The sequence below is a fragment of the Psammomys obesus genome, unplaced genomic scaffold, assembly GCF_907164565.1.
Source record: "Psammomys obesus unplaced genomic scaffold, mPsaObe1.curated_primary_1811, whole genome shotgun sequence".
NCBI lineage: Eukaryota > Metazoa > Chordata > Mammalia > Rodentia > Muridae > Psammomys > Psammomys obesus.
Genome location: NW_026590809.1, coordinates 4,242,622 through 4,267,976, shown reverse-complemented (window position 1 = coordinate 4,267,976; position 25,355 = coordinate 4,242,622). Strand labels below are relative to the sequence as shown.

The 25,355-nt window shown below is 42.0% G+C and overlaps 1 protein-coding gene across 1 annotated transcript in view; it reads left to right on the top strand.

Moving 5' to 3' along the window:
* Positions 1-25,355, top strand: part of Ttc29 (tetratricopeptide repeat domain 29) — a 179,423-nt gene that overhangs the window by 7,331 nt on the left and 146,737 nt on the right. Inside the window, exon 3 of the mRNA XM_055609059.1 lies at positions 15-98. Coding sequence (XP_055465034.1) covers positions 15-98 — 84 coding nt within the window. The remainder of the gene's footprint in view (positions 1-14; positions 99-25,355) is intronic.

Below are 25,355 nucleotides of genomic sequence, written 5' to 3'. Positions count from 1 at the left end.
TCTATTCCACTTAGGGCTCAGCTGCTCAAAGAAAAAGATGACATAGATAATTACGTGGAGCAGAACTTCAAAGGCCTGTCGAAGGAGGAGGTCGCAGCGTAAGTATGACCTCTTAACAGCGCTTTAATATAAAGTTTGTTTCTTTTGTCTGGATTCTTTCTTGGAATTTCAATTTTTTTGCAGTAAACTTTTTTCCACTGGAACATGGCATTTAAAAATTAAAACTGATATTAAATAGTGATAAGTCACGTCTATTGATCTTACACACATCAAAGTCTTTAATTTTTGGCTCTCAAAATTCTTATATTTATCAAGATATTATACTAGCACACTTGCAATATTGAGTCAAGTCTGAGTCATTAATTGCTTATTAATCTCCATTTTAGGGAATATTGCCTCTGTGGGGAAGAAAAGGCTTCTCAGAGAAAAAATATTTTTTCTTAGTGATTAAAACAATGAAAAAAAAAACTTCGTAGAATATTTTGTTCTGTGTTTAAGAACCCTTAAAACCATCAATGAATACCAGTTTATTGTTAAATGTAAAATTACTTCAAAGTTGTCTGTATTTATTCTTTGAATGGACAGTTTAAACTGCTGTTTCCTCACTAAGTACCGTCTAATCTGTGGGACCACTCTGAAAATAATCCATGTGTGTTAGAGGACTAGAGAGAAATCTTGAAGAAAGCTGGCGAGGTTTACTGTTGCTCACGCACAGCGGTAGTCTTTGGCACAAGCTCTGAAAAGTGGCGTCTCGGAAGGACGCCTAGGATTCCACTAGCAGCTTGCTTAATGCTAATTCAGTCAAGAAATGTGCCTAATGATGGTTTTTATCATAGGTTGCATTCACTGTAGAATTTGAAGTCTCTTTTAATGTATTTCATTGTGTTTGATTTTATCTTTGTCAATGTGTGTATTTCACAGGCAAACGAAATAGTTCACCTTGTCAATAGCTCCAGAATAGAATGATAAGACTTTAGAATAATCGGGCTGGGAGTATGGCTCAGCTGAGTTGACAGAGTGCTTGCCTAGCGCGCACTCACACAGCCCTGGGTTCAATACTAGGACAACACTAAGGCACGGTGGATGACACATGCCTGTAAATCCCAGCACTCATGGGACAAAAGCAGGAGGATCGGCGGTTCCGGTTCATTCTTTGCTACATAAAGATTTGGAGGATTTCCCGGGCTACCTTGAGGCCCTATCTTTAAAAATATCTTTAAAAATTATAATAGTTAATGTTACTTATTTCTACAAAGTTGTTCTAAAGAAAGCCATGTGCAGTTGGGATGTTTGATTAAATGATATTTGGATCGATAACTCATTAACTTGACATGGCGATCTGATGGGTAAAATGAAAGGTCATTACTGTGTGATAGTGTGGTCACTAATTACAAGAAACACGTGTGAGTGGTGTTTGTAGTCTAACTTAAATATAATAATTATATCCAATAGCTCAGTTGCTTTTAAGTGTTAATAATTAGATATATGCTTTGTCAAAGCCAATAACCTAGAAATTCTGTGCACCTAAGCACTCAGTTCTGACCATTCAGTCCAAGAGAGGGCGACATGGGCTGTCTATGACGCTTCTCTAATTATAGTAACAATATTATTTTTCCACTAACTACATCAGCAAACTGATTTTACGTTCATCACTGTGTTACAGAAAACAGTAGCACCTAGTGCCTCAGTCTTTCATTCTCCTTAGAGCAGAGCCTGCGTGTGACTCAAGAGCCTGGCGCTCACCTGGACAAGAGCCTTTCTGTGAGGCCCAGCTGCAGACATGGGCAGCAGGAGAGCTTGCACGCAACTGGCTATTATGCTCTTGATGATACTCCTTCTAGATTGCACCCTAGACAAACTAATTGAATAACACATAGAGGAGAAAATTGATGAATGATTTCAGCGTCTCCCAGAAATGCCCAGCAGGTGCCAAGAAGAATTGTGCATATTCTATTAGCTGGGGAATTGCTGCATAAAACATTTTATTAGCCATTCAGCTCTAAAAAGATAAATCGGTCAACATGCAGGCACTAAGTATTTACCTCGTATCTAATAGGAGATTTTTCACACTGGAAGAGACAGTGGCGCTTTACTGTGAGATGCTTGACCCCATCCAAAGCTTAGCGTGTATCTGAGGTAGTAAGACCCATGCGCAAAAGACAGGTGGACTGGATGAGTGCTGCTGCACTGAGAAGCACAGCCCAGAGGCCAGGGCTAAAGCAGAAAGACAGATGGTGGATGAAACTTGTCAAGGTTAGCACAGGAGAGGGATGTCACCAGCAAGTCACTGACAACCAGCGGGCAGGGCTCAGTATTCAGTGACTCAAAAATCCAGTCTTCAAGCAGGTAGAGCGCCATGTAAGATGGACCTCAATCACTCCTCTCTGCTGCCTTGTTCTTTCTCAGGGTGCTCAAATGTGTGTAGACACTCACTGAGACATGTGATACACACTAGATTTACTAGCTCACAATATGCTTGCGCTCTTTGTCTTGTCTCCAAATGACCTCTTTTATTTATTTGTTTGTTTATTACAGTTTAGTCACTTGTACCCTAGCTGTAGCCCCCTCCCTCATCCCCACCCAATCCCATTCTCCCTCCCTCTTCTACTCCTATGCCACAGACACACCCCAGTCCACTGATAGGGGAGGTCCTCCTACCCTTCCATCTGACCCTAGTCTATCAGGTCTCATCAGGACTGGCTGCATTGTCTTCCTCTGTGGCCTAGTAAGGCTGTTTCCCCCTCAGGGGGAAGTGATCAAAGAGCCAGCCACTGAGTTTATGTCAGAGACAGTCCCTGTTCCTCTTACTGGAGAACTCACTTGGACACTGAGCTGCCATGGGCTACATCTGTGGAGGGGCTCTAGGTTATCTCCATGCATGGTCCTTGGTTGGAGTATCAGTCTCAGAAAAGACTCCTGAGCCCAGATTTTTTTAGTCCTGTTTGCTCTCTTTGTGAGGCTGCTGTCCCCTCCAGGTCTTTCTATCTCTCTCTTCTTTCATAAGATTCCCTGCAACAGCACAGGCCCTAGGAGCAACAATCAATAAATGGGACCTCATGAAACTGAAAAGCTTCTGTAAAGCAAAGGATGCTGTCGTCAGAGCAAAACAACAGCCTACAGACTGGGAAAGGATCTTCACCAACCTTATATCTGACAGAGGGCTAATATCCAGAATATATAAAGTAGTCAAGAGGTTAAATAACAACAAATCAAGTAATCCAATTTAAAAATGGGGTACAGAGCTAAACAGATAATTCTCAATAGAGGAATTTCGAATGGCAGAGAAACACTTAAAGAAATGCTCAACAGTCCTAATCACCAGGGAAATGAAAATCAAAACGACCCTGAGATTTCACGTTATACCCATCACAATGGCTAAGATCAAAAACTCAAGTAAGAACACATGCTGGAGAGGATGTGGAGAAAGGGGAACCCTCCTCCATTGCTGGTGGGAATGTAAACTTGTACAACCACTCTGGAAATCAATATGGCGCTTTATCAGACAACTAGGAATAGCGCTTCCTCAAGATCCAGCCATACCACTCCTAGGCATATATCCAAAAAATGCTCAAGTACACAATAAGGACATTTGCTCAACCATGTTCATAGCAGCTTTATTGTAATAGCCAGAAGCTGGAAACAGCCCCGATGCCCTCTTCTCAGATGCCTCCATATGTAGCAGCTATTTGCATGTAAGGCATGCAGCGTGACTTTCCTGAGCGCGGTGGGTGGGGAGGTCCTACATGTGCTCTAAGTCCTTCTCCTTCCATCTTGCTCGCTTACCTCCCTCCTCCAGGTGCACACCATCAAGTTGCCCCTCCACCGAATCAACAGCACTAGGTTTAAACCTCCCTTAGTACCTCTGGTCCTCTTAAGCCCCACAGTGCTGTCTCACACACACCTCCCCCTCCCCCACCTTCTGCAGCAAGCAGAGCACCGTGTTAATATTTTCCAGTGCCTCTGCCTTGGCTATCGTTAGGACATCTCTCCTTTCCTCCAGCATGCCTCCCCTGTGCCGTATCTGACAGCTCTCCTCTGTCCTTATCTTGAGTGATATCTTCACTGCCTTCGGCAGAGTGGGGCACTATCGTTTTGTTCTTGTGACTCTGGAAAGCTAGCCAGCAGAATTGCAAATGGCTTCGTGAAACTTCCAGGTACACTACTGTGGTTTGAAATCACTTTCAAACCTCTGCTGATGATGGTGCACTGAGTCCCAGCTGTCAAGATTAGTGGAGATCTCAGAGCAGCATTCAATTGCCTCCATGATGTGTCTACTTAGGATACAAAATACATATCACAAGGTTACAGTTGTAACCTTGTGATATGTTCCTCTGATACTACTCTCCCACACCCCACTCCAGGAGTCTCCCTACAGTTGTTCCCCAAAGCAGCCTTTACCTGGACCCTGCCTTACAAACGCCATCGGACCTATCAGGTAAAAACAGATTCTGAGTCCCAGATCTTCTCTTCAGTGTCTCACTAGCCCGGTCTTGCCAACATCTCCAGCACCATCGTCTAGTTGCTTTCTACTCTCAAGTACTCCTGGGTATTCTGTCTCTACCAATCTAGCTGCAGAATGAAGCTTTCAAAAAGAATTGTCAAGACACTCTTCTCTCTACAATTTTCTAAAGAGCATCCCACTGCTTTTTTGATACATCTAAGCTCTGCAGGCCTGGGCAGTGTGTGGCTGCAGCTTTGCTGGCCTCTGACGGTGTGGCTCTTTGTCACCCCCCACACACACCTTCCAGAGTGGCTTCTCGGCTGGTGTTCCTTCTTACCTTGCGCTGTATCACTTTGAATGTGCCGGTCTCTGGGAGCACGGTCCTATTTCCTAACACAGTTAAGTACGCAAGCAGAGCAGTGAAGGCATTTGTTGCTGGGGTCTGGCAGTGGGCCAAATGCCACTTGGTTTGCTTTAGAATGGGTAGGATAGCTCGAAGCAGACTCCCAGGTTTATCTAATCTGTGCTACAGAACTTCAGTAGGCTTTTTTTTTTTTTTACCATTCTTGACTTTCTTTTTTGACAGTATCATACATGTAGAGCATGCATGCTAATTACTGTTACCCCTCTCTACTCTCCCTGCATTATTTTCACCCTCTCCCTCCTTCCTTAAAGACCCTTTCTTATACTCATGACTTTGTTTTTTTTTGTTTTGTTTTGTTGTTGTTGTTGTTTTGTTTGAGAATTACTGAGCTTAACCAGGATCATCTGTGTAAACGGGTTTGGAACTATCACTGAGACCTGGTGGCTTCTCAGTGGGAGTAGAGCTGGAGACAATGACTGTTCCTCCCTGGAATTCACCAGTAGCCAATAATTGATCAGGAAGGGGCAGAGGCCTTTAAACTCTACCATGATTGACTGTTGATAGGCTGAGTCTTGTGCTGGCCCATTGTGAGCAGCTGTAGCTGCGGGGGGGGGGGGGGGGGGCAGTCACTGACTGCATTGGTTAACGTTGCCACGCCCAGGAGACAAACCGTCACAGGTCACAGCCCTTCTTCTTACGTTCTTTCCGCCCCACCTTCTGCCATGTCATGTTCCTGAGTCTTAGAGAGGGTATAAATGTCTCCTTTAGGGTTGAGCATTCAACTCTTACCCACAGAACCTTGAGCAGATGTGTGCCTCTGCACTCACCACTACTCATTGCACAGAGGAGCTTTTCCGGGTAAAGCAGCATTTGTCTATGGGAATAAGCATAACTATTTAGAAGGCAGCTTGAGACCGTGACTATCCAGCTAACCAACAGGTTTTTTTTTTTTTATTAATTACACTTTATTCACTTTGTATCTTCCCCTGTAGCGCCTTCCCTCCTCCCCTTCTGCTATCCCAGAAGCACACATGGTATATACTCACTCATATAGACATAACCAACAGTTTTAAGTCTACCCTAGGGCCTAAGCCATCCTCAGCCATGGGGGTTTAGCTAGGTTTGCAGTCCCTCTTGTGGAGCAGACCCTACTACCCATCAGAGAGTAGCTGGATACCCTCCCCATCACACTCATTTGGCTTCCCACTGGATAAGACCGCTGACGCCCTTCTCCTCCAGCATTCTGAAGGCTGGGAGGAAGCCTCCAGGTCAGTTCCCACTCGGCTTCTTTACTCCTTTCAAGCAACAGGTGTGGTGTTCTCAGCAATACAGTCTGAACAACTAGTTCTTGAGACAGGACCTTTTATAGCCTAGCTGGCCTTGAACTCAACTCTGAAGCTGAGGATGACTTTGAACTCTTGACTGACCTGCCTCCCTTTCTCAAGGCACACACCATCATCCCCAACTTTTTTTGTTTCATTTATCTACCTTTGTGTGTGAGTGTGTAAATGAGGAAGTGCTTGCAGACACCTGTGGAGACCAAGAGAGGACACTTGGCTTTGGGTCCCCCGAAGCTGGAATCACAGTGGTTGTGAGCCAGCCGCTGTGGGTGCTAGGAGCTGAACTTGGGTTCTCTGCAAGAGCAGCAAGCACTCTTGTCACTAGGCTGTTGTCCCAGCTGTTGTTAATTTTGAAGCGTGCCTTTTTCGAGATACCTTAAACACTGCATTATTCAGAATAAGATGCGCTACGTTTGCACTCGCCAGTGGCCGACTCTATCGCGTAGGTGTACACGATAGGCTTACTGATACTGTTTGAAGTGACGCTTAACTGCTGAAAATCATCGAGTCAGAGCCCTTGGTATGCTTTGGGCTTTTAATTCTGCATATTACCAGAATGCGTTATTATTATTTCTCTAAAAGCACTTAAAATATCAATCACTATCATTTCTTAATTGATCCAAGAAGCTGAGTAATAAAAGGGTCATTTATAAATTCAGATAAAAATTCCTATAGTATTGGATGTGAAGCGACAAACGAGGAAACCATTTAGGGACCCATGTTAGCTGCTCTGTATTTTTCCTGTTTCGAGTCCCAAGCCCCAGCAGGTGGACCGGGCAGGTAGGCGCAGACCTGTGCGATTCTCCGAGATCCTGCTTCCTCTGGGTGTGTCTCATCAACAGAGCATCCCTTTGTGAATCTGGTGAGCAGTGGTGAGGATTGCCAGTTAGCAGAGCACCTGTGCTGTGGAGGTGGCTCAGTTGGCAAGGGGCTTGTGCGCAAGCGTGGGAAGCTGGGTTCAGAACCCCTGCACCCAGGTAGAAGCCAGGTGTGTTTCAGAGTGCCAGCGGTCCCCGCCTGGGAGGCAAGAGAATCCCGGAGCTAACTGGCCAGCTAGTCTGGTTAAACTGGCGAAGTCCAATGAGGGAACAGTGTAAGAAATTATTTTAAAGCCCCTTTCTGTTCCCTTTGCATAACTTGTACTGGATTACAATAAATTAGCATTTCACCGAGTAGGTTTTCATCTGGAGCCTCGGGATCTTCCTCTAGATGTGTTTTTCACTTTTGCTGATTACCCACCAATCAGGTGCTTGGCTTGCTCAGCGGTCAGGCACTTTAGACAGATGTAGAGAGATATTTACTCCAGATCTAACAGAGCATGCTGTGGGGATTTAAACTGCTCCAGGTGTGTTTGCCCTCTGCCCTGTTCATTGTTGTCGACTTTTGTGAAATCATTTTCTTTTCCTTTTAAAACACTGTTTTCTGCTGTAAAATAACAAAATCTCTAAGGGAGTTGGCAAATTAAAACGTCTAAAGTAGTCAGTTGTGGAGTAAACGGTTCTATGATGGTGTTATCATGTTAAGGTTCATCTTTGATATTGTATTCTGTCAGTATTAAAACAAAGAAGACTTGAAACTATTCAGAGCCTTTTAGATTTCCTTTATGGTTAAAAACAATCACTAAAATATTGATAGTGCCACCCTTATAAAAGCATCATCCTCCTGGCCCACACATTTGCCCTGCTGTCTTTTACGTTGGAAAATGGGTGTTATCATCGCTGTACTTCTCAAGGCTTAAATCAGCCCAGACAGTGGGCTCACAAGGATGCTTGTGCATACTCAGAGTCTCCACAGAAATGGCTAGACCAAGGTCTTCATAGTAAGAGTGTGGGATTCCCCACCTGTAGATTAAAAAGCACAACATTATTGTTTTTGAAACAAAAACATTGATGTCTAACTATGAGAAGAGATACAGAAGAAAAATTAAGGCAATATTTTTCTTCAGTTTTTAATTAGGCTATTTAGAAATGTCCACCTCCCCTGATCTGAAAGGTACTTATCAAGATACAACACGTTTATAGTACATGTTCGTAAAATATGTGTTCATATTTCGTGTTTGTGTGTGTGTAAGTATGTATCTTCAGACTTGAGCTTTAACCAATAACATTAATTTTCTACCTATCACTATACAAAAATCATATGATACATTTTAACCATTTTCTTCATTTTAGCAACTACCCTTAACAAAATTAAACACCCAGAAAACCCAGAAAGAGAATTCTTATACCCAGGCAAAACACAACAGTCCTTTTCCTAGCAGGGCTATCAGGGTATACCCACTAATTGAGGTGTCCGAGTTAGGCTAACAACATCCACACACAGGCTTACATGCCTTTAAAACTGCTCTAGAAATGGCTTTTGTATGTTACGGTCAGGAAGAATGCAAACCCATCATTGGGCCAAGCAGCCAACTTAGAAATTATATGAAATTAGAAGGGTTTTAATTGAACAAACTCGATTATGTTATTTTCCACAGAAACCTGTTTTTCTTATTTAGATGATCAAAATCAGTGAGAAGCTAAATAACGAAATATCAGTTTACAGGGTCTATCCCGGAAGGATAGGCACCACTGCAAGGCCAAAGTCTCTAGGAGCACACGGGCAGCACAAGAGCTGAGTGGACACTGTGGACAGCATCATTAAGTAAAGAGTTAGTAACGGAGCATCACTTGGTTCTGCTTCCCTAGTCTCTGAGAAGGAAAAGGGTAATACGTGTTAGAAAAATTGCAATGATGCTTTCATTATTAGTATTTGTTTCACTTTAGCTTTTGGTATGTAAGAATTTTAATGTTTGAGAATTCACCAATGTTGATCCCCTCAGCCCTTAAATTAATTAAACCTAAGAAAGTGTCCTTGAATTAATTAAAACTAATTAATTATATATATATTCGGTCATTTATTAATTAACTAATTAATCACATAGTATCTTCCAAAAATTTTAGGTGATCAATGAGAAGGAATCTTGCCAGATTTCTTTTGTGTGGATTTTTTTTTTCTCATTTCCACTTCACACTGCTCTTGAGAGATCAGATATTACTCGGTCAGTATAATGTCTGCTGAGCCTAATTTTTATTCTAAATATATTGGGAAACTTTTGATATATTTTCTACAAGGAACTGGCACAAGGTGCCTTCGTTTTCATTTGAGCTCGAGACTTCTCCGTTCCATGCCTGTCCTGCTCTGGAGGAGTCCCAAGTAAGAGCTGAGGGTGGACTGAGTAGGTGGTTATCCGGGACGCTGTAAACGTGGTCTGGTTTAGAACGTTCATATTCCAAATGTAAGTGCTTAAAGGTAGGGACGGGATGACTGGACATTAGAGTGGATGTAGGAATAGATACAGGAGGAGTTAGAGGGCGGCTCTTCCATCCAGCCTGATCAGCGTGGGCAGTACCAGACCTCCAGCTGAGTCCCCGTTCCTCCACCAGCATGCAGCATACCACAGGCACTCAATAAACACCCCTGTAACTCACCATGTTCTTACCTAAGCACATACCTACCCTTTCCAGTTGAATCCCTCCATTCCCACTTTGAGATTTGTGTGTGTGTGTGTGTGTGTGTGTGTGTGTGTGTGTGTGTGTAAATACTAAGAGCTACAGTGACCACTTAAAATGTTTCAAATATTGTTTTACATATGTCATCGGTATTAATTCTTTTAATCCCAGAAAAAAAAAAAAGTTGTCAGTTCCATTTATAACCAAGAATTTAAAAGTCCAGCAGGGTTAAGTTACTCGACGGAGGCCACCCTGGTCTGGTTCACGAGCGACCCACCTTTGCTCCCTGATGCCAGCCTGACTCCAGCTTACCCAGGTCTTTACTGAGCAACCGTCTTCCTCATCTCCCATCCTGAGGAACCGAAATTCTTACCCTAGACTGCATCATGGTTCTTCTTTGACCTTACGTGGCTCAGTTCTGTCAGGAAAACTTGCTGCTGTTACGTAATCTTCCTCCCGTCAAAGCACTCTCGGTGCATTGTCGCTATCATTGTTTCCTCCATCACCCTCTGGCTGGCTATGGGGGGGGGGGGGTGTTGTTTATTTGTGCATCTTTGGTATTGATGAGGACCACAGTGGTAAATAAGTGAGGGAATGCCCACGGTCTTCATCCAGCCTGCACCGGTGCTGCACCGGAAGTACCCTCCTCCCTCTCATACCTCACGTATTTGATAAGCTTTCTTTTTCCTCCCCCAGCCTTGGTTTACCGGTTTCTCACTGTGTGAGGCCTTCTGTGCCCCACTCTCATCCACACAGTTCAGTTCCAAGCTCCTGTTGCTGCTCTCTGAAGAACCACGGACCATCATAAACACAGGCTTTATTTCCCCAAGCATTAATATTTAATAAACTATAGATTGTGACCCATTAGAGAGTAGTGGTTATGACCCATTAGTTTGGGGATCACAGCCAGCATTTTAAAAATACGAAGAGAGTATCGTAAAATAGAATAGAAAAGAGTGCATTGTATTCAGTAAGGCTCAACAGTGGAAGGTTATCAGGCTTAATGGAGCAGAGCACAGATTTCAAACCCAGACTCTCTGTCTTTAATTTCCAGCCTTAGACTCAAAGGACTGGTGGGCTTTGGACCACCTACTTAACCCTCTTTAACTCAGCCTCCTCATCTGGAAAGAGCGATATAGTGATGAAAGGTCTGGCCTCATAGAATGATTGTAAGGATTATGTTGACAGTTATCAAAAGATGAAGGAAATATTAGAGGTACCAGGGTTTTTAAACCTCTGTTTTATGTGTTTCTGTATATTGTATGTATGTACATGTGCAGAGAGACAAGTAGCAATGACATAAAATTGTTAGGAGTAGCAGAAATGCCGAGGTATAAAAATGATTCATCAAGAAGAATGGGGGGCTAAAATGGGATGGGAATGACGGCACACCTGAGAGGCCAGATTCCAAACTCCTCCAGAATTACCAGGAGGGTACTAGACTCTTCTTCCACTGTTATCTCTCCCTCTCTCCCTCCGTCCTTCCTTCCCTCCTTGCTATTGCTCCTCCTCCCCCTTAGATATTTATACTTTTGAATGTGGGAATTCCAGTGCTTTGAATTCCCCTTAAACACCACCTCGGCTGTACCCTGTACATTTTGAAATACCTGTTTTTGCTTTTCTTTTGTTTGCTGCAAATATTTTCTGATTTGCCTTGTGATTTTGTCTTGCTCTGACACAAGTTGGTGCTCTGAGCATCCTTTTTATAAAACTAAAAAATAATAAAAGTTAGATTCAAAATTAGCTTAAAGAAAGAAATATTAAAATGAAGCAGAAAACAATTGAGAAAATAAATGGAATTTATTGCTGGTTGTTTGATTAACCTTTAACTAGACTGTTAAAGAAAATACAATGTGCCAACTTTCAATTTTTGTTTGTTTGTTTTGGCTTAGACTTGAAAATATGACCTATATTTACACTGAAACAGGCTCTCAAAGTAACCAGAAAGAAAAGGGAAAATGTGTTAAAACATCACTTAGAATATGTCCTATGAAAGTCTAGAATATTACACAGAAAGAGGAGGAGCTATCTCAAGTAGGAAGAGAGGCCAGCACCAAGGCGAGGCTCCCACCACCATCACGTTAAAAGTGCCTGAGTCAAGAACAAGAGAGGTGGTCCCATGATCTGCAACATCCCACAGCCAGATAAACTATCACTCAGAAGTCAGGGACCATCAAAACCTTTATACATGAGGCACATGCATGCGAACACACTCACACACATGCACACACAAACACACAGACACATACACATACAGAGACACACACACAGACAGACATAGACACATACACGCAGACACACACACACAGACACATACACATACAGAGACACACACACAGACACATACACATACAGAGACACACACACACAGACACACACACACATGCACAGACACACACACACAGACACACACAGACACTCACACAGACACAGACACACACATGCACAGACACACACACAGACACATACACGCAGACACTCACATACAGCTTTCTGGACCCTACTTATGGCTTTCCTCAGAAATGGCCACACTAGTGGAATGGAAGGATACAAAATTCAAGAAAAATATGACTATTCAAACCTAATTGAATAAATCCAAAGTGTATGTTATCAAAGTCACCATACCAAGAGATCGGCTCAAGCATTGGGAGATATTGGTGATGACATTACTGTAAACCTATCAGGTGTGCTGTGGACAGGAAGATGATTAGAAAACAGATTTCAGTGTCTGAAGTCCACTGGGAAGTGCAAAGGGGTAGCACAGAATGTGAAATGTCGGTTGCATGAGTGTGCAAGACAGCAACATTAAGAAATAGTCTTCAAACTGCAAATAAATCAGTTGTTTCCAAATCTTTCCCCAAACTGCACTGCCTCTGACATTAAGTGTCAGATTCTCACGCGTGCATTCTCATGCCTCACACATTCTCAAGCATATCTAGCCTGGGCCACTGCTCAGTTCCCCTTCCTGGAGCCAGTGCCACAGGCCTCTTCATGGGTGTAGCTGCAGACAGGGCCCCTCTTTGTTTTGAACGCTTTTCTTGAGTATTGCTCTTTCTATGTGTTTTAAAATCACCTTGTCAGGAGTCAGGAAAGTATCATTGGAGCTCCAGAGAGGACTGCGCCAAATGTAAGTGTTATTCTACAAGAAATGACATCGTGAGACCCCGGAGCCCCCACACCTACAGGAACTCTGGCTTTCCGAGGTGAAGCGGGCACTGGGACAGCAGCCCTCTGTCCTTCACACGTCTGACGAGGGGCTCTCCAGCGTACTGAAAGTGTAAAGATCGTTTTTTAACATATCATTAATAGATACACATTGCCAACAAAAAAGTTCCCTAATTTCTACTTTTTTGGTCATTATGGGTTTTTAACATTTTAAATAATTTTCTAGTTTTACCCCCCTAGAGGTGCCTATACAGTTTGCTGAGATGATCATAAAGTTAGATTTTCTAATACTGAACTTGATCCTTCAGTTCTGAGGTAAATCCGACTTACGTGGCGTGGGTTTAATTTGCACATGCCCCACCGCGTGTGTGTGTGGGTGTGTGTGTGAATTTCCATCTAATTCATAATGTTAACCTGTAATCCTTCTTTTCCTGCCCTACAGTTTTGTAGAAAACATTGGGAGGCTTAAATCAGATAATTATACGCCAGGCCTTGCCAGCAGCATCTGTACATAAGAGCCGAAGGCTGCGGCTGCAATTAGGGCTGTGCTGCTGCTGTGCACAGCTGCGTCGCGTTTGTGCTCCTGCTTCTCGAGAAGATTCGCGGCAACGTCTCTGTCCTTCTACATAAGCAGCTGTTTGCTTTGTGAGACCGCTATACCTCCCTCTATTTTATTTTTCCTTTCACTCTTGATGCTTTCTCTTGCTCTGTCTTCGGGCTTGTTTCGTTGTGTCTATTTCATTAGAATGTTCCCTGTCACCCTGAGTTGAAAGCTGCTCCTCACTCCGAAGGGCTGTTCCCGAGCTTCAGCAACGCTCTTCCCGGAAGCTCTGACCTACAGATGCTTCCTTCTCTGAGATGTGATGTTTGGTTATCTTTTAAATCCCAAGTATGCCAAGTGTCCATAGAGTGTTTCACCTCGAAACAACAGATCAATTAGAGATAGGTTTATGCATTTGCAGGTGAATGTTTTCTGGTGTTGGCTTTCTGCTTCTTTCATTCCGTGGGAATGAGGTTTGAGGAGAGGAGCTCTGCTTAGAAGATATGGTGTGCACAATGCCAGCTTATGAAAATCTCTACTGTTACCAGTACATAGTCCATTTCTATTAAGAAATGAGAAATGAATCCATATTCTATATTCATTTGCTGAACAGTTGGCAGACATAGTTATCGAGATCCAGCCACCAGCTTGCTTGAGTCTGTTATTCCCATCAGCCCGGGATGAGCTAGGCATGTAACTTTTCTTTTTCCTTATCTGTATCTGTGAGGAAATTTCTGTGAGGAAATTCATTTAGATAATGCTGTCTTCACTGTCCCTCATTGTTCTCCATTTTGAAGCCATGGCATCTGGTGCATTTTTCCTACTTGCCCTATTTCTCAGTCATCGATCCATTTATACATGTCTGAGCTTTATGCTCCTGTGATATTTTTCTGCTGAGTCCTGTTTGTATGCTGTTGGTAATGCTGCAAATACTGCAAGCTTTCCTCCTGTTAGCGTTTTCTCTGTTGTACAGCAACCTGGAAGAGGTGACATGTTCTCTGCCTAGTATTTTATGTAATTTTTTTTCTAAGTTTGAATTCAGCACTGTTTTGTAGTCACAAAATACCTTTTTCTTGTTTTACAATATTCTTGTTAATGCATAATTTGATTTTAAATATGGTTAGTCCTAACTAGTAATTTTCTAAATATTAAAGATGGCTGCAATAAGGTCAATATGATGTTTAGGACAAGTTATTCATTCCCAGATGCCATCTTGCCAGCGCATCAGAATGATCTGTTTATGTTGTTTATATTAGTGTACTTTTTAGCATTATCTGTAAGTTTGATCCCTCTTGAACAGGGCCTGAGAGGAGCCTTTATTTCTCTACCTTTGTGGTACTCATCTCTTTGTAATGATAATTAAAGAGCATGAAATATGAAAGCTTTCTTCACGTGCCTTATAATTTTGTACTTATCTTATAAGCCCTTAAGTTTGGCAGGGGAAAATATACCCTTAACTTATTTTTCATGTGGGAAAAAGTTAAAAGATGCTCGTGAAAAGCTGTGCCATTGCCGTGGTGGAAACCTTAGAACTGGAAAAATGAGTTGGCTTGTTGCCCTTTGATGTTTGGACATGACATGCCTCTTTAGTTAATTTGCCACAGGGTTTTGGTTGTTTTTTGTTTTTTTGTTTTTGTTTGTTTGTTTCCTTTTTCACCCAAGAAATACAAAACAGCAGTGCTGAAATAAGCCTATTTTTTTTTAAGTCAACTTAATTTTTTAAAAGGAAATGGAAGAAGAAAGAAGGCACAGTGCTGTGGTTAACAGTACTGGGAGGGGAGGAGACGGTGGGGTGAGGGGTGGAGGAGAATGTTAAGAAGTAATCAATTTTTTTATGATAAATGTCATCAGCTCACTAGAGGAAATGTCATAATGAGAGAAATCAAAATGCAAGTTTTTCTATTTTTATACTAAAGAGCATGAATAATGTCTTGTCATTTTTAAATTATATAGTTTTTCCTTTTGTGTTTTAAGGTGTCACAGCTCTCTTAAATACTTGTCATACCTGTTGCCGAATTCACATGACATTCCCAGTCTTCATTTTAGTGCTTTTTAAGTATCCTAAAGAAATATGTGTAAGCATGTGTGTGAGTGTGTGTGTAAGTGTGTGTGTGTGTGTGAGTGTGTGTGTGCATTATGTGAGTGTGTGTGTGAGTGTGTATGTTATGTGAGTATGTGTGTGAGTGTGAGTGTGTGAGTGTGTGTGTGTGTATTATGTGAATGTGTGTGTGTGTATGTTATGTGAGTGTGTGTGTGAGTGTGTGTGTGTGTGTGTGTAAGTGTGTGTGTGTGTGTGTGTGTGTGTGTGTGTGTGTGTGTATGAGTGTGGAGGCAGGAACATGAGAACAGAAAGCACAATGCTATAGGTGTAAAGAATCAATTGGTTTATGTTTTCCAAAAAAAACCTACTTGTGTAGTTGTTTTATAGGAAAGGTTTAAAAAAAAGATGTTGAAAAAGTTCTAATCAACTTTTGTACATTATGTAGAACTTCATTTTCTAAACTCTGCAAAAGAAAGTTTCATATTTAATGGGACATGAATTATTCCATTTATTATCTACTTCCTCCTCTCAAAGACATGATCTGGATAAAAGGCGGGGGAATAATTTCAAAAAATACAATACATTTTTAATGGGAAGGTGCAAACTACAGACTCACGATTCCCAGCAAGAGTGCAAGAAACAAATTTTACTTGCAAACCTCAGCCAACTCCAGCCCAGCGAAGTGTGAGGCACCATCCTGAAAGCAGCGACAGAGCTCCGGAAGGCAGGGGCCGGCCAGTGCACCCCTTTGTCTGAAGGCAGGCGCTGTTTCCCAAGGTTAGTTAGTGTTCTCCAGCTTTCTGTTTTCACTACTTCATCTTTCACCCAGCTTATATGGAAAACTAATCATTGTTTCATTTATAAATTTTAGCCAAAATAAAGGAAGTGGTTATTTTTTTGAGAAAAACAATACCAAATAATATGATTTCAAAAATTGTGGAGGACACAAAAAATTACATTGAAAAGAAAATAGAGTGGAAACAATATTCTGCAGAGTCTTATGCTAACACAAATTATCGCTAATTTACATAAAAATATACAGTGCTATAGCAATGTTAATACTTTCATGTGTTAATAGCCACGATATATGAAGCTAATTTTTCATTCATATTCAATATTTATCAGATACAATATAATAAAATTATATTACTCAAATTTCTTTTTTTTTCTCCCTAAAAGTCACTTTAAAAACTTACAGTTCTTTGTTGCCTTTCCAAGGGTTGAAATTACAGTGTCATTTGAACAACAACAAAACATGAATCCATGTGGCTGCCCCTTTTTCCCAAAGGTGTTCAGACTTCAGTTTCATTCTGTTTGAAACTAGTTCCCTGGAAAATCCCTTTAAAACAGCATCCAGTACACAGTCCACTTTGTCTGCTCTTCAGCAACATTCTTCTGCAATGGGGTTTGAGCCTCCCAGGAAGGTTTGCCAGTGCTTAGATCACATACAAAACTGGAAACTCATATAAGTGGTTTTCTTTCAGTCTTTTAAACAAAACTCTCAAACTTCTAAAAATTGAGGCTAAGTTTGGGTTGTTTTGTTTTGTTTTGTTTTGTTTTCAAAAATGAAGACGTATGCTGCTAAAATTCTGCGTAGCAGATTTATGGAGATAGCCAGTTTGGTGCTGTGTTCTCCTGACGGATGCACTGTTGATTGATGCCCAACTGGTGGCGGCCACTGTGATTCAAAGATTTCAGTGAATGAAAATCATTCGAGTAAATCATTTTTAACATGATCAATACATTTTAAATGCCTTTATATTATTAAGAGAACTATTTAAAGCCATCCGAAGGGCTGCGGTCCTGTGTTGCCCACTGAATCAAACCCATCTTCCTGTGCTATCCAGTAACGATGGCCAGCAAGACATTGTTGGATTGATTAACAGTCAGCGGTGTCCCCGACTCACTGCACTGGACGCCAGACATCAGTTCTAAAGATAGGGTATGTGACTTAACTTTTGTTTCATGCAACAGAACTTTTTTTTGTATTCTAAAATGGAGCTACCCATCTTGAAATGAATTCTTGTCAGGATTTTTTTGTTGACTGTGTCTTCCAATGTTGTATTGTCCATCAAAAGAGCTACATTAGTAATAGTCCCACCAGGAGTTAATCTTATATGCCAGGTTTAAAAAAAAAAACAACAACAACAACAACAACAAAACCTGAAAAGTTGTATTTGGCTTAAATAGAATTTTTAAATAATATTTTCTATTTTGTATCTGTACTATAAAAATATTGAAACTTTGTGCTTTCTACTTTATTAATAGATATGAATTTGGGTTTCCCAAAAACATAGAGAGAAACTTGAATGTATAATGGTTTTTCTGAAGATTCAAATAGGTAAACTTATAACTGTTTAGAGAATTAAATAACAATTCTATTCACTGTCATGTGATAGATTTTATTTATTTTAAAATTAGAGATACCTAATTGAGTCTAAATCTAAACTGAAACAAAATACCTGATTAGATAAATATCTATGTTGTAATTGTTGTCAGTGCTTTTATTTTCATTTTTAAAGCAGCTTACATGATGACACCACATTATTTACATGGTAATTCTGATGAAATTTTCAGAAAACATATAAATTAATACATGCTAGATGGTAAATAGTCCAATCTTTGTAAGGAGCATTACACAATTCACAGTTTGTAAAATATATACTGGTACAATTTATAGCACAATACTTATACATTCAAAATTATTTTTAAAACTTTCTTTTAAATATATACCCATAAATTTAAAACAGAATAGAAATTGTGATCATGGCTATGCCATTAAAATTCTTATCATATAATTAGTCATCAGTAAAATAATATGAAATTTTCTTTATTGAAACATGTTTAAGACATATGTAAGTTGCTATGATTATGTTAATAATGATTTCATGTGCATTGTTCTCCAGGTTTTGAAATGTCTTGAAGAATCAGTCCTGTTAATCCTAATGAATAATTCCAGTTGTAATGACTAGTCATAATAAAAGAGTTTTAAATTTAAGTATAGTAAAATTCTGCCTTTTGAGATATTAACATAAAACAGCTAAGGTTAGCCAGACAGAAAAAAAAAAATTTGATAATTCGTAATTAGTGTGAGTTTCCGAGAAACCATCACGTGGAAAGCATTTGCATTTTCTTTAGGTAAATAAGAAAAGTCGTTAGTAGGTATGGGGTGCTTGCTGCTGAAGCAGCACCCCAGTTCTTCCACGAGTAAGAACTGAATGACTTGAAAGCACTGATCTCAATCAGTGTGGCTCTGAAGGCTGGAGTGTGTTCACTGAGCTCAAAGACAGCCTCGCCTCCACTCCTGCCAGATGGACGAGCTAGAGCACCACGCATAACTTTACATTTATATTATTTGGGTGCCACACTGTTTGCATATCAATTAAAATAAAATCTGTATTAAGGTGGAGAATCAAAGTTCTCAAATTTACATGATGTGACTGCAGTTTGCTAAATTTCCAGTAGATGCCCCCAGAGACCAGTCAACTCATTGGAAACCCTTGCACTTTTTAAAGGAAGAGATGTTTGGGGCTTTTGTTTGTTTGTTTGTTTGTTTGTGTTTTGAATGTTAAAACTTTGTTTCTGGCAATAATTGTAAGTATGTGGAAAATAAAAGCCCTAAAATTGTAAACTCATTCCTTTGTTACTTTCCAGTGTGAACTATGCACATAGGATGATCTCAGTGTTGGTCATCACTGTCACGGGAGGACTAAGATGTGACTAAGAATTACTAAAAATAGACATTTATATAATAAATGCCTTCATTGTTCACTGAAATTCCATCTGTTTTTAAAGTAAAGTCATTCTAACTGCTGTGACTTTTTTTCCCTTCTTTCCTCTAGCGTCATGTATTTATAGAGAAATGCTTCACTTTTTTTGTTTGTTTTGTTTTGGAGATAGAAATTGCAAAAAAAATGCAAAAAAGGCACTTATGCAATTGTTATCAGTATTTGGATGCTGGGAAATAATGTTTTAAAAAATGTGATCATGTGTGGTATCTACCTACACTGAAAGGCATAGGTAAAAGCAGTGGTTCACTTTATTTCATGGAAATTACATTAACTGAAGCTGTTTCAGTATTCATTAAGTCAGTGTAATTATCCCGCAGGTGATTCCAATAACATTTATCCCTCCAATATGAGTGTAAGATTGTTAAAACTGACGCAGTAACCCACTAGTGGCTTATAAATATTAACCTAATGGAATAAAAGTATTATCCTGACTTTTGATGAGCTCTACAGATCTTTCAAGTTTATCTTTGTCAGATTAAATAAAAATTTTATGATCTTGTTCTAAAGTACATTTTTTTTTATTGAACTATGTTTGAAATCTTTGAATGTAAAGGTTCACTATGATAGTGTGTTTCCAATTCATTCCATAAAGAAATGCGTTAAACTTGTTCCCCGTATATTTGGAGAGGAGGCAATACTTAGTTTTGAAAGTCCATCTTTAGCTAACTTATTTTCATGCACAAAGAGAATAAATGAAGTTGCCCTGCCTGTCAGTTTCATCCCTTTACCTTTTCTGTTTGGAGAAGGGTGTGGTCTTCATTCTCTTTAAATGTTTGCCAGTGTGCTTCCTTTATGCCTTCCGATGAGACTCAGCTATCTGGTCCATGTGTCCTGAATGCTATCACCTGGCAAACGCTCATTTTAAGGAGGAGGACCCTCCGGGAGGATCTCAGAGTGACACCGGTCCCTTTTCCTGGCCCAGAATGACCACGGACAAAGGCAACATCACTCAAACAGGAAAACTGTATCAGTTGTCAGAATATATCATTTTAAGTAAATAATGCAAATAAGCAGAACACTGTGGAAAAGAGTGTGAGGGGTAAAATATCTTATGTAATTGTCAGCAGCGAGGAAAAAATTATGAATTGGTAGCCAAGCAGAACTGCGTGTGGATCTCAACTCTGCCACGAGCCGGCTTCTACGACTTTGGGCGACACAGATATTTTAGAGGATTTTTGATGTCAATTAAAGTAGTTAGCCAGATTGCCATGGAGCGTTGCCTTAAGCGACAGTAGACCCCTTGGAGGTAAAACTAGATTAAGTCTAGTTTTAAAATCCATTCTCCAGCTGCAGATCCCATCCCGGTGTCTTAGTTGGGATTTCTATTCCTGTGAGGAGACGTCATGGCCAGAAGCTCTGTTTTCCACATCACAGTTCACCATTGAAGGCATCGAGGGCAGGAACTCCAGTGAGTGGGGGAACCTGGAGGCAGGAGCCGATTCGGAGGCTGTGCAGGGTGCTGCTTGCTGGCTTGCCCTCCGTAGCTTGCTCAGCCCACTAAGACCGCCAGCCCAGGTGACACTGGGCACAGGGGCGGCCCTCCTGCATCAACCACGAATTGACAAAATGCCCCCCAGGTAGCCAGACCTTGTGGAGGTGTTCCCTCCGCTGAGGCTCCCTCATCTCAGACTCTCCAGCTTGTGTTGTGTTGATGTGAAACTAGCCACTATGCCATGGAAGCCTCAAGTACCTTCTCACTCCCCAGACCACATTGTTCTTCTGATGCCTAATAACAGCATAGTTTTATTTAGACCAATATTTTCAACTGTTTCAGTGTGTCACTGAAACTGAGGAGTAAAACATACCGGTCCAAAGAAAATAAGATCAAAATGACAAAATTCTATTGTCTTTACATTTAAAAAAAAAATCATTTCCTCAAAGCCAGTAAACTTTGGCCCTGTTCTCTATTAAGAAACAGAAAACCAAGGAGCAGCCTAGCAAGGCCACAGAGGAGGACATTGCAGCCAGTCCTGGTGAGACCTGATAAACTAGGGTCAGACGGAAGGGGAGGAAGACCTCCCCTATAAGTGGACTTAGAGAGGGACAAGGAGGAGATGAGGGAGGGAGGGTGGGATTGGGAGAGAATGAGGGAGAGGGCTACAGCTGGGACACAAAGTAAATAAACTGTAATTAATATTAAAAGATAAAAAATGATATAAAAAAAAGAAACATAAAACCTGAAGAGTTCAAATATACTGGTGAGAACTGACGTAAAGTTTTACTGACCAAATTCTTTTCAAAAATAAAAATTTGGGGCAGATAAATACTTTACATCAACTATGAAGGTTTGAATAGGATTCCATTTAGTAAGGTGGCATCATTTTTTCTTTATCTTAAGTGTTAATAACAAGGCTTTTTGTGATATGTATGTTCACACATGTAAACATATGTGCAAAACAGAAATGTCAGCATAGCTATAGATACATACTGAAATATCACCTATTAGGGAGTCTTTGTGAAGGATGGCCATTTAAACATTCTCTAGACTTTTTTACATGGATGTTGATTGTATCCCATGGACATTTGGAGGCTGAAAGCTATCTCAGAAATAATCAGTGTCCATCCTCCAGAAGCATTTTCATGGTTTGTGGCCAGAAGGAGCAGCAACTGATCTTGACTAAATGGAAATGGCCTTATTGGGAGAATATTTGGTAACTAGTTAGGTGGAAATTTATTTTTGACCCAGGAGGTGCTCTCACTCGCATGGTGAGAGTCACCAACATGCAAAGGTGGCATCTCTTTTCAAGAAGGGTTTCCTTCCAGCCTCCAGCCTCTCAGGCTTCCCTAATACTGCCCCTGGGTTGCCAATCACATGTACCCTGATTCCCCAAACTCCAGTTAACCATTTTTTTAACCATTTGTTTTCTCGCTTTAGAAAACGACTCATTATCATTCTAAATAACTAGTTGTCATCCTACCTGCTACTTCACTGTGACATCCAGTCAGCAGGCCACCCAGATGTCATCATCTAGACCCAGATTTCTGCCCCACCTCTGCCCTGCTTCCAGGCCCACAGGCTTTCTCATTCAGGACCAGCAGTCTTCCTGTCTCCTCCCTGCTTCTGGGCTCGTCCTCCTCCTTCCCTTCACTTGGATCAAGGGTGAAGTTCAGAGTCACAAACCAAGGCTGCTAAATTGAAAGTCTTTATCTTTATATAACCTCATTTTAATCCCTGGCCCTCAGCCTTAATCCTCTCTAGTTTCAAAGCATAATCTTGTCACTCAGCTAAAGCCAGAGCAGAGTGATCTTTCAGATTACTCAAAATTCAAGAGCTGCTTCCCCTTGCTCTATGCCCCTGTAATGGAAAACAAAACAAAACAAAAACATTGCCCTGTAAGAGCCAGAATTACTGGACCCAGCAAACAAAAGTATCTGAAAGTTCAATTTTAGTTTCAAAAAGTCAGAAACACATCTTTAATGTAAGCATATCTGATGTGGCATCTAGGACATGCTAATGGCCTTTTCAAAGATCACGCATTGCTTGTCTGCCATCAGTTGTAACTGGATCTCACCTGGCTGCCTGGGCGCGGGAGGGACAGAGCATGATAGCATGGCCTTCCGGGCCTCGAGCAAGGACATTGTGGCTATCCTTGCACTTCACCACCCAGTCGCCATTCTCCCTTTCTTGGGCAAGATGCCAGGCAGTAGCAGAGTTCGACTGCTCGCACCATAGCAGGGGCACGCTGGACACAGTTCTAACCAATGAGGCTAAACGGCGATCTGCTCCTTACAGGAGTGGCTTTGTTTTCTCCACAGATAAAGGCAGAGCTCTGACACCCCCACATTCTCCTCTCTTCTCATCTTAAAAGTAAGAGTGAACAGGATGTCTAGGGTTGTAGCAGCCTGATGGATATCAGCAAGAGACAAAGAACAAGATAATCCCGGAGATGTCAGCATTGAGTCTGCAAGGCCACTCAAAAGGAACTCTGGGGCTATGTGGCATTAGCGAAATCTAGAAGCTTTGATTTTCTAAGACACTGGAAGGCAGAGTCTCCCACTGAATGCGTTCCTGAACTCTGAAGTCCTGAAGAGGTGACTGTCTCTTTGCAAAGGTACTCAACTTTGCCATCAGCTCTGCAGATGAGCTGGCCTGAGCTGCCAGATCTCTCTAACGTCATTGTGTCATGTCTTCCCTCACCAGCAGCCTACAAACAGCCGTTCTGCACACAGACCTTGCCCCTTCTTGAAAACAGGGTGGCAGGAATGGTGGCCCGGCCAACAGAAGCCCTGGGATGCGCCGGCGCTCCTCCCGGGTATTGTAGGTCCTTGCGGAACTGAGGGGCCAGCTGCCTTCTGCTTAGAGCTTCGTGGCAGTTAGCTGTTTCCTTAAGCTCCGTGCTCACGGAGGTGAGCAAGGAGATGATCGTCAGCCTCCTACCTCCAAGCACCTCAGAAGAGAGAAGGGTGCAGCTGCCCCCCGCCAGGTTCTACTGCATGTTCCAGGAGGTCGAGTTCCATTTCCAGATCTTGTAGTGTTTGAGGGAGAGAGGGGAGAGAATGGGGACCCATCCCGTTCACAGTCTTACCCCTGACTCCTCCATCCTGTACCCTTCCGCTGGAGGACGTGCCGGGAAAAAGAAACCCGGCGTTCCTCCTCTCCGCCCAAGTTGGGTATCGTTTAATCTCCTGTAGTCACACAGCTGCTCCTGGTCTTTTGGTGTAGGGAGATGTTTTCCTTATTCTCTTTCTCAGCTATGTCTGCAACAGTCCGGCCGTCGGGCGGGGTAGGGCGAAGCTCAAGCTCTGAGTCAAAGGCCGCTGTGTGGATGGGGCGGTGCAGTGGCAGAGCGCTAGTCTAGCGTGCTCAAGAACCCCAGGTCCCACCGCAGCGCCGCCATGACACTAAAACCTGCAGGAGCACCCTGTTCACACAGCCCAGCCCCGCAGCAGCTAGCCCCATCGCTCCTGGCGTGGAGCCCAGGCTTGACCATTGCCTTAGCGACTTCATCGCCTCGCACGCTTTGTTGCCTCCATCCCTAAGCAGGCCCACCACAGAAGAAGCTCTTGGTCGGCGGGGCCTGCGCAGCTGGACTCTGTTTTGTTTCTCAACAGCCGTAGTTGAATCTAACATACGGCTACGGGACGAGAACCAAGTACTACAGGATTCGTATTTCCCAGAGTATTTGCACATACTTCATCTCATGGGCTCCTAGAGGGGTCCGGAAGTGCAGTTAGGACTGACATTAATACAGGCTTTTACGCAGGGAAGGAAATGGAAGGCAGAGTGGTCAGACAAATCCCACTGACACTCAACTCTGCATTGCCAGTTGTGTCCCATTTGGTCAACTGTTCTAAACACTGAAGTGTCTCCTTTAAAAAAAAAAAAAAAAAAAAAAAAAAGCATCAAGTGTTAACATAAAACTGTATCTTACAGTGACTGCCACACAGTCGTTCTTCATAAACACATGGCTTTCTTTGTCCTTCTCTTTCCTTTCCTTTTTCCTCTCTACATAGCTCTGGCTAGCCTGGAACTCTGTATGTAGATCGAGCTGGCCCTGAACTCACAGAGATCCATCTGCCTCTGCCTCCCGAGTGCTGGGGAGGCAGCTGTTCCTACTTAGCTGTTGTCTGTGTCCTCCCCGAGCAGCTGTACAGATTTCTCAAGAGCACTGAATCTGTTTTGGTTGGGAACAGTATGGAGAACAGGGAGGATGTGGAGTCTACTCAGTTCTTGGGCTCCGTAGTTAGACTGCTTGTTGTGCAAGCTTGAGGACTGAAGGTCAGGTCCCTAGAACCCACATAAATGCCAAGGAATGTCTCTGCCTGCCTTTAACTGTAGCTCAGAGGGGGGTTTCCAGGGCAAACTGGCTAGTAAAACTAGCCAGATCTGTGAAATCTACATTTAACTTAGAGGCTCTGACCCCAAGACTGAGGCTCAAGAGCATTCACCGATGGTTCCTGACATCACCGAAGGCTTTCACGTGAAGGCACGCATGCACGCATTTGTACCTACACACATGCGCAAAAAAGCATGCTCACATGCTCACAGGCACATCACACAAACCCCAGCAAATGAAAAAACTAGGTAGTCGTCATAAGGAACCCAACAGGCACCTGCTGAATAAATACTCGAGGAAGTATCCATGCTTGTGAATGATGAGCTATGTTTTGGGAGGTTTTAATTCTGTTTTCTCTTTTAAGACAGGCTTATAGCAAATGAATAGTCCTCCTGTCTCAGCTT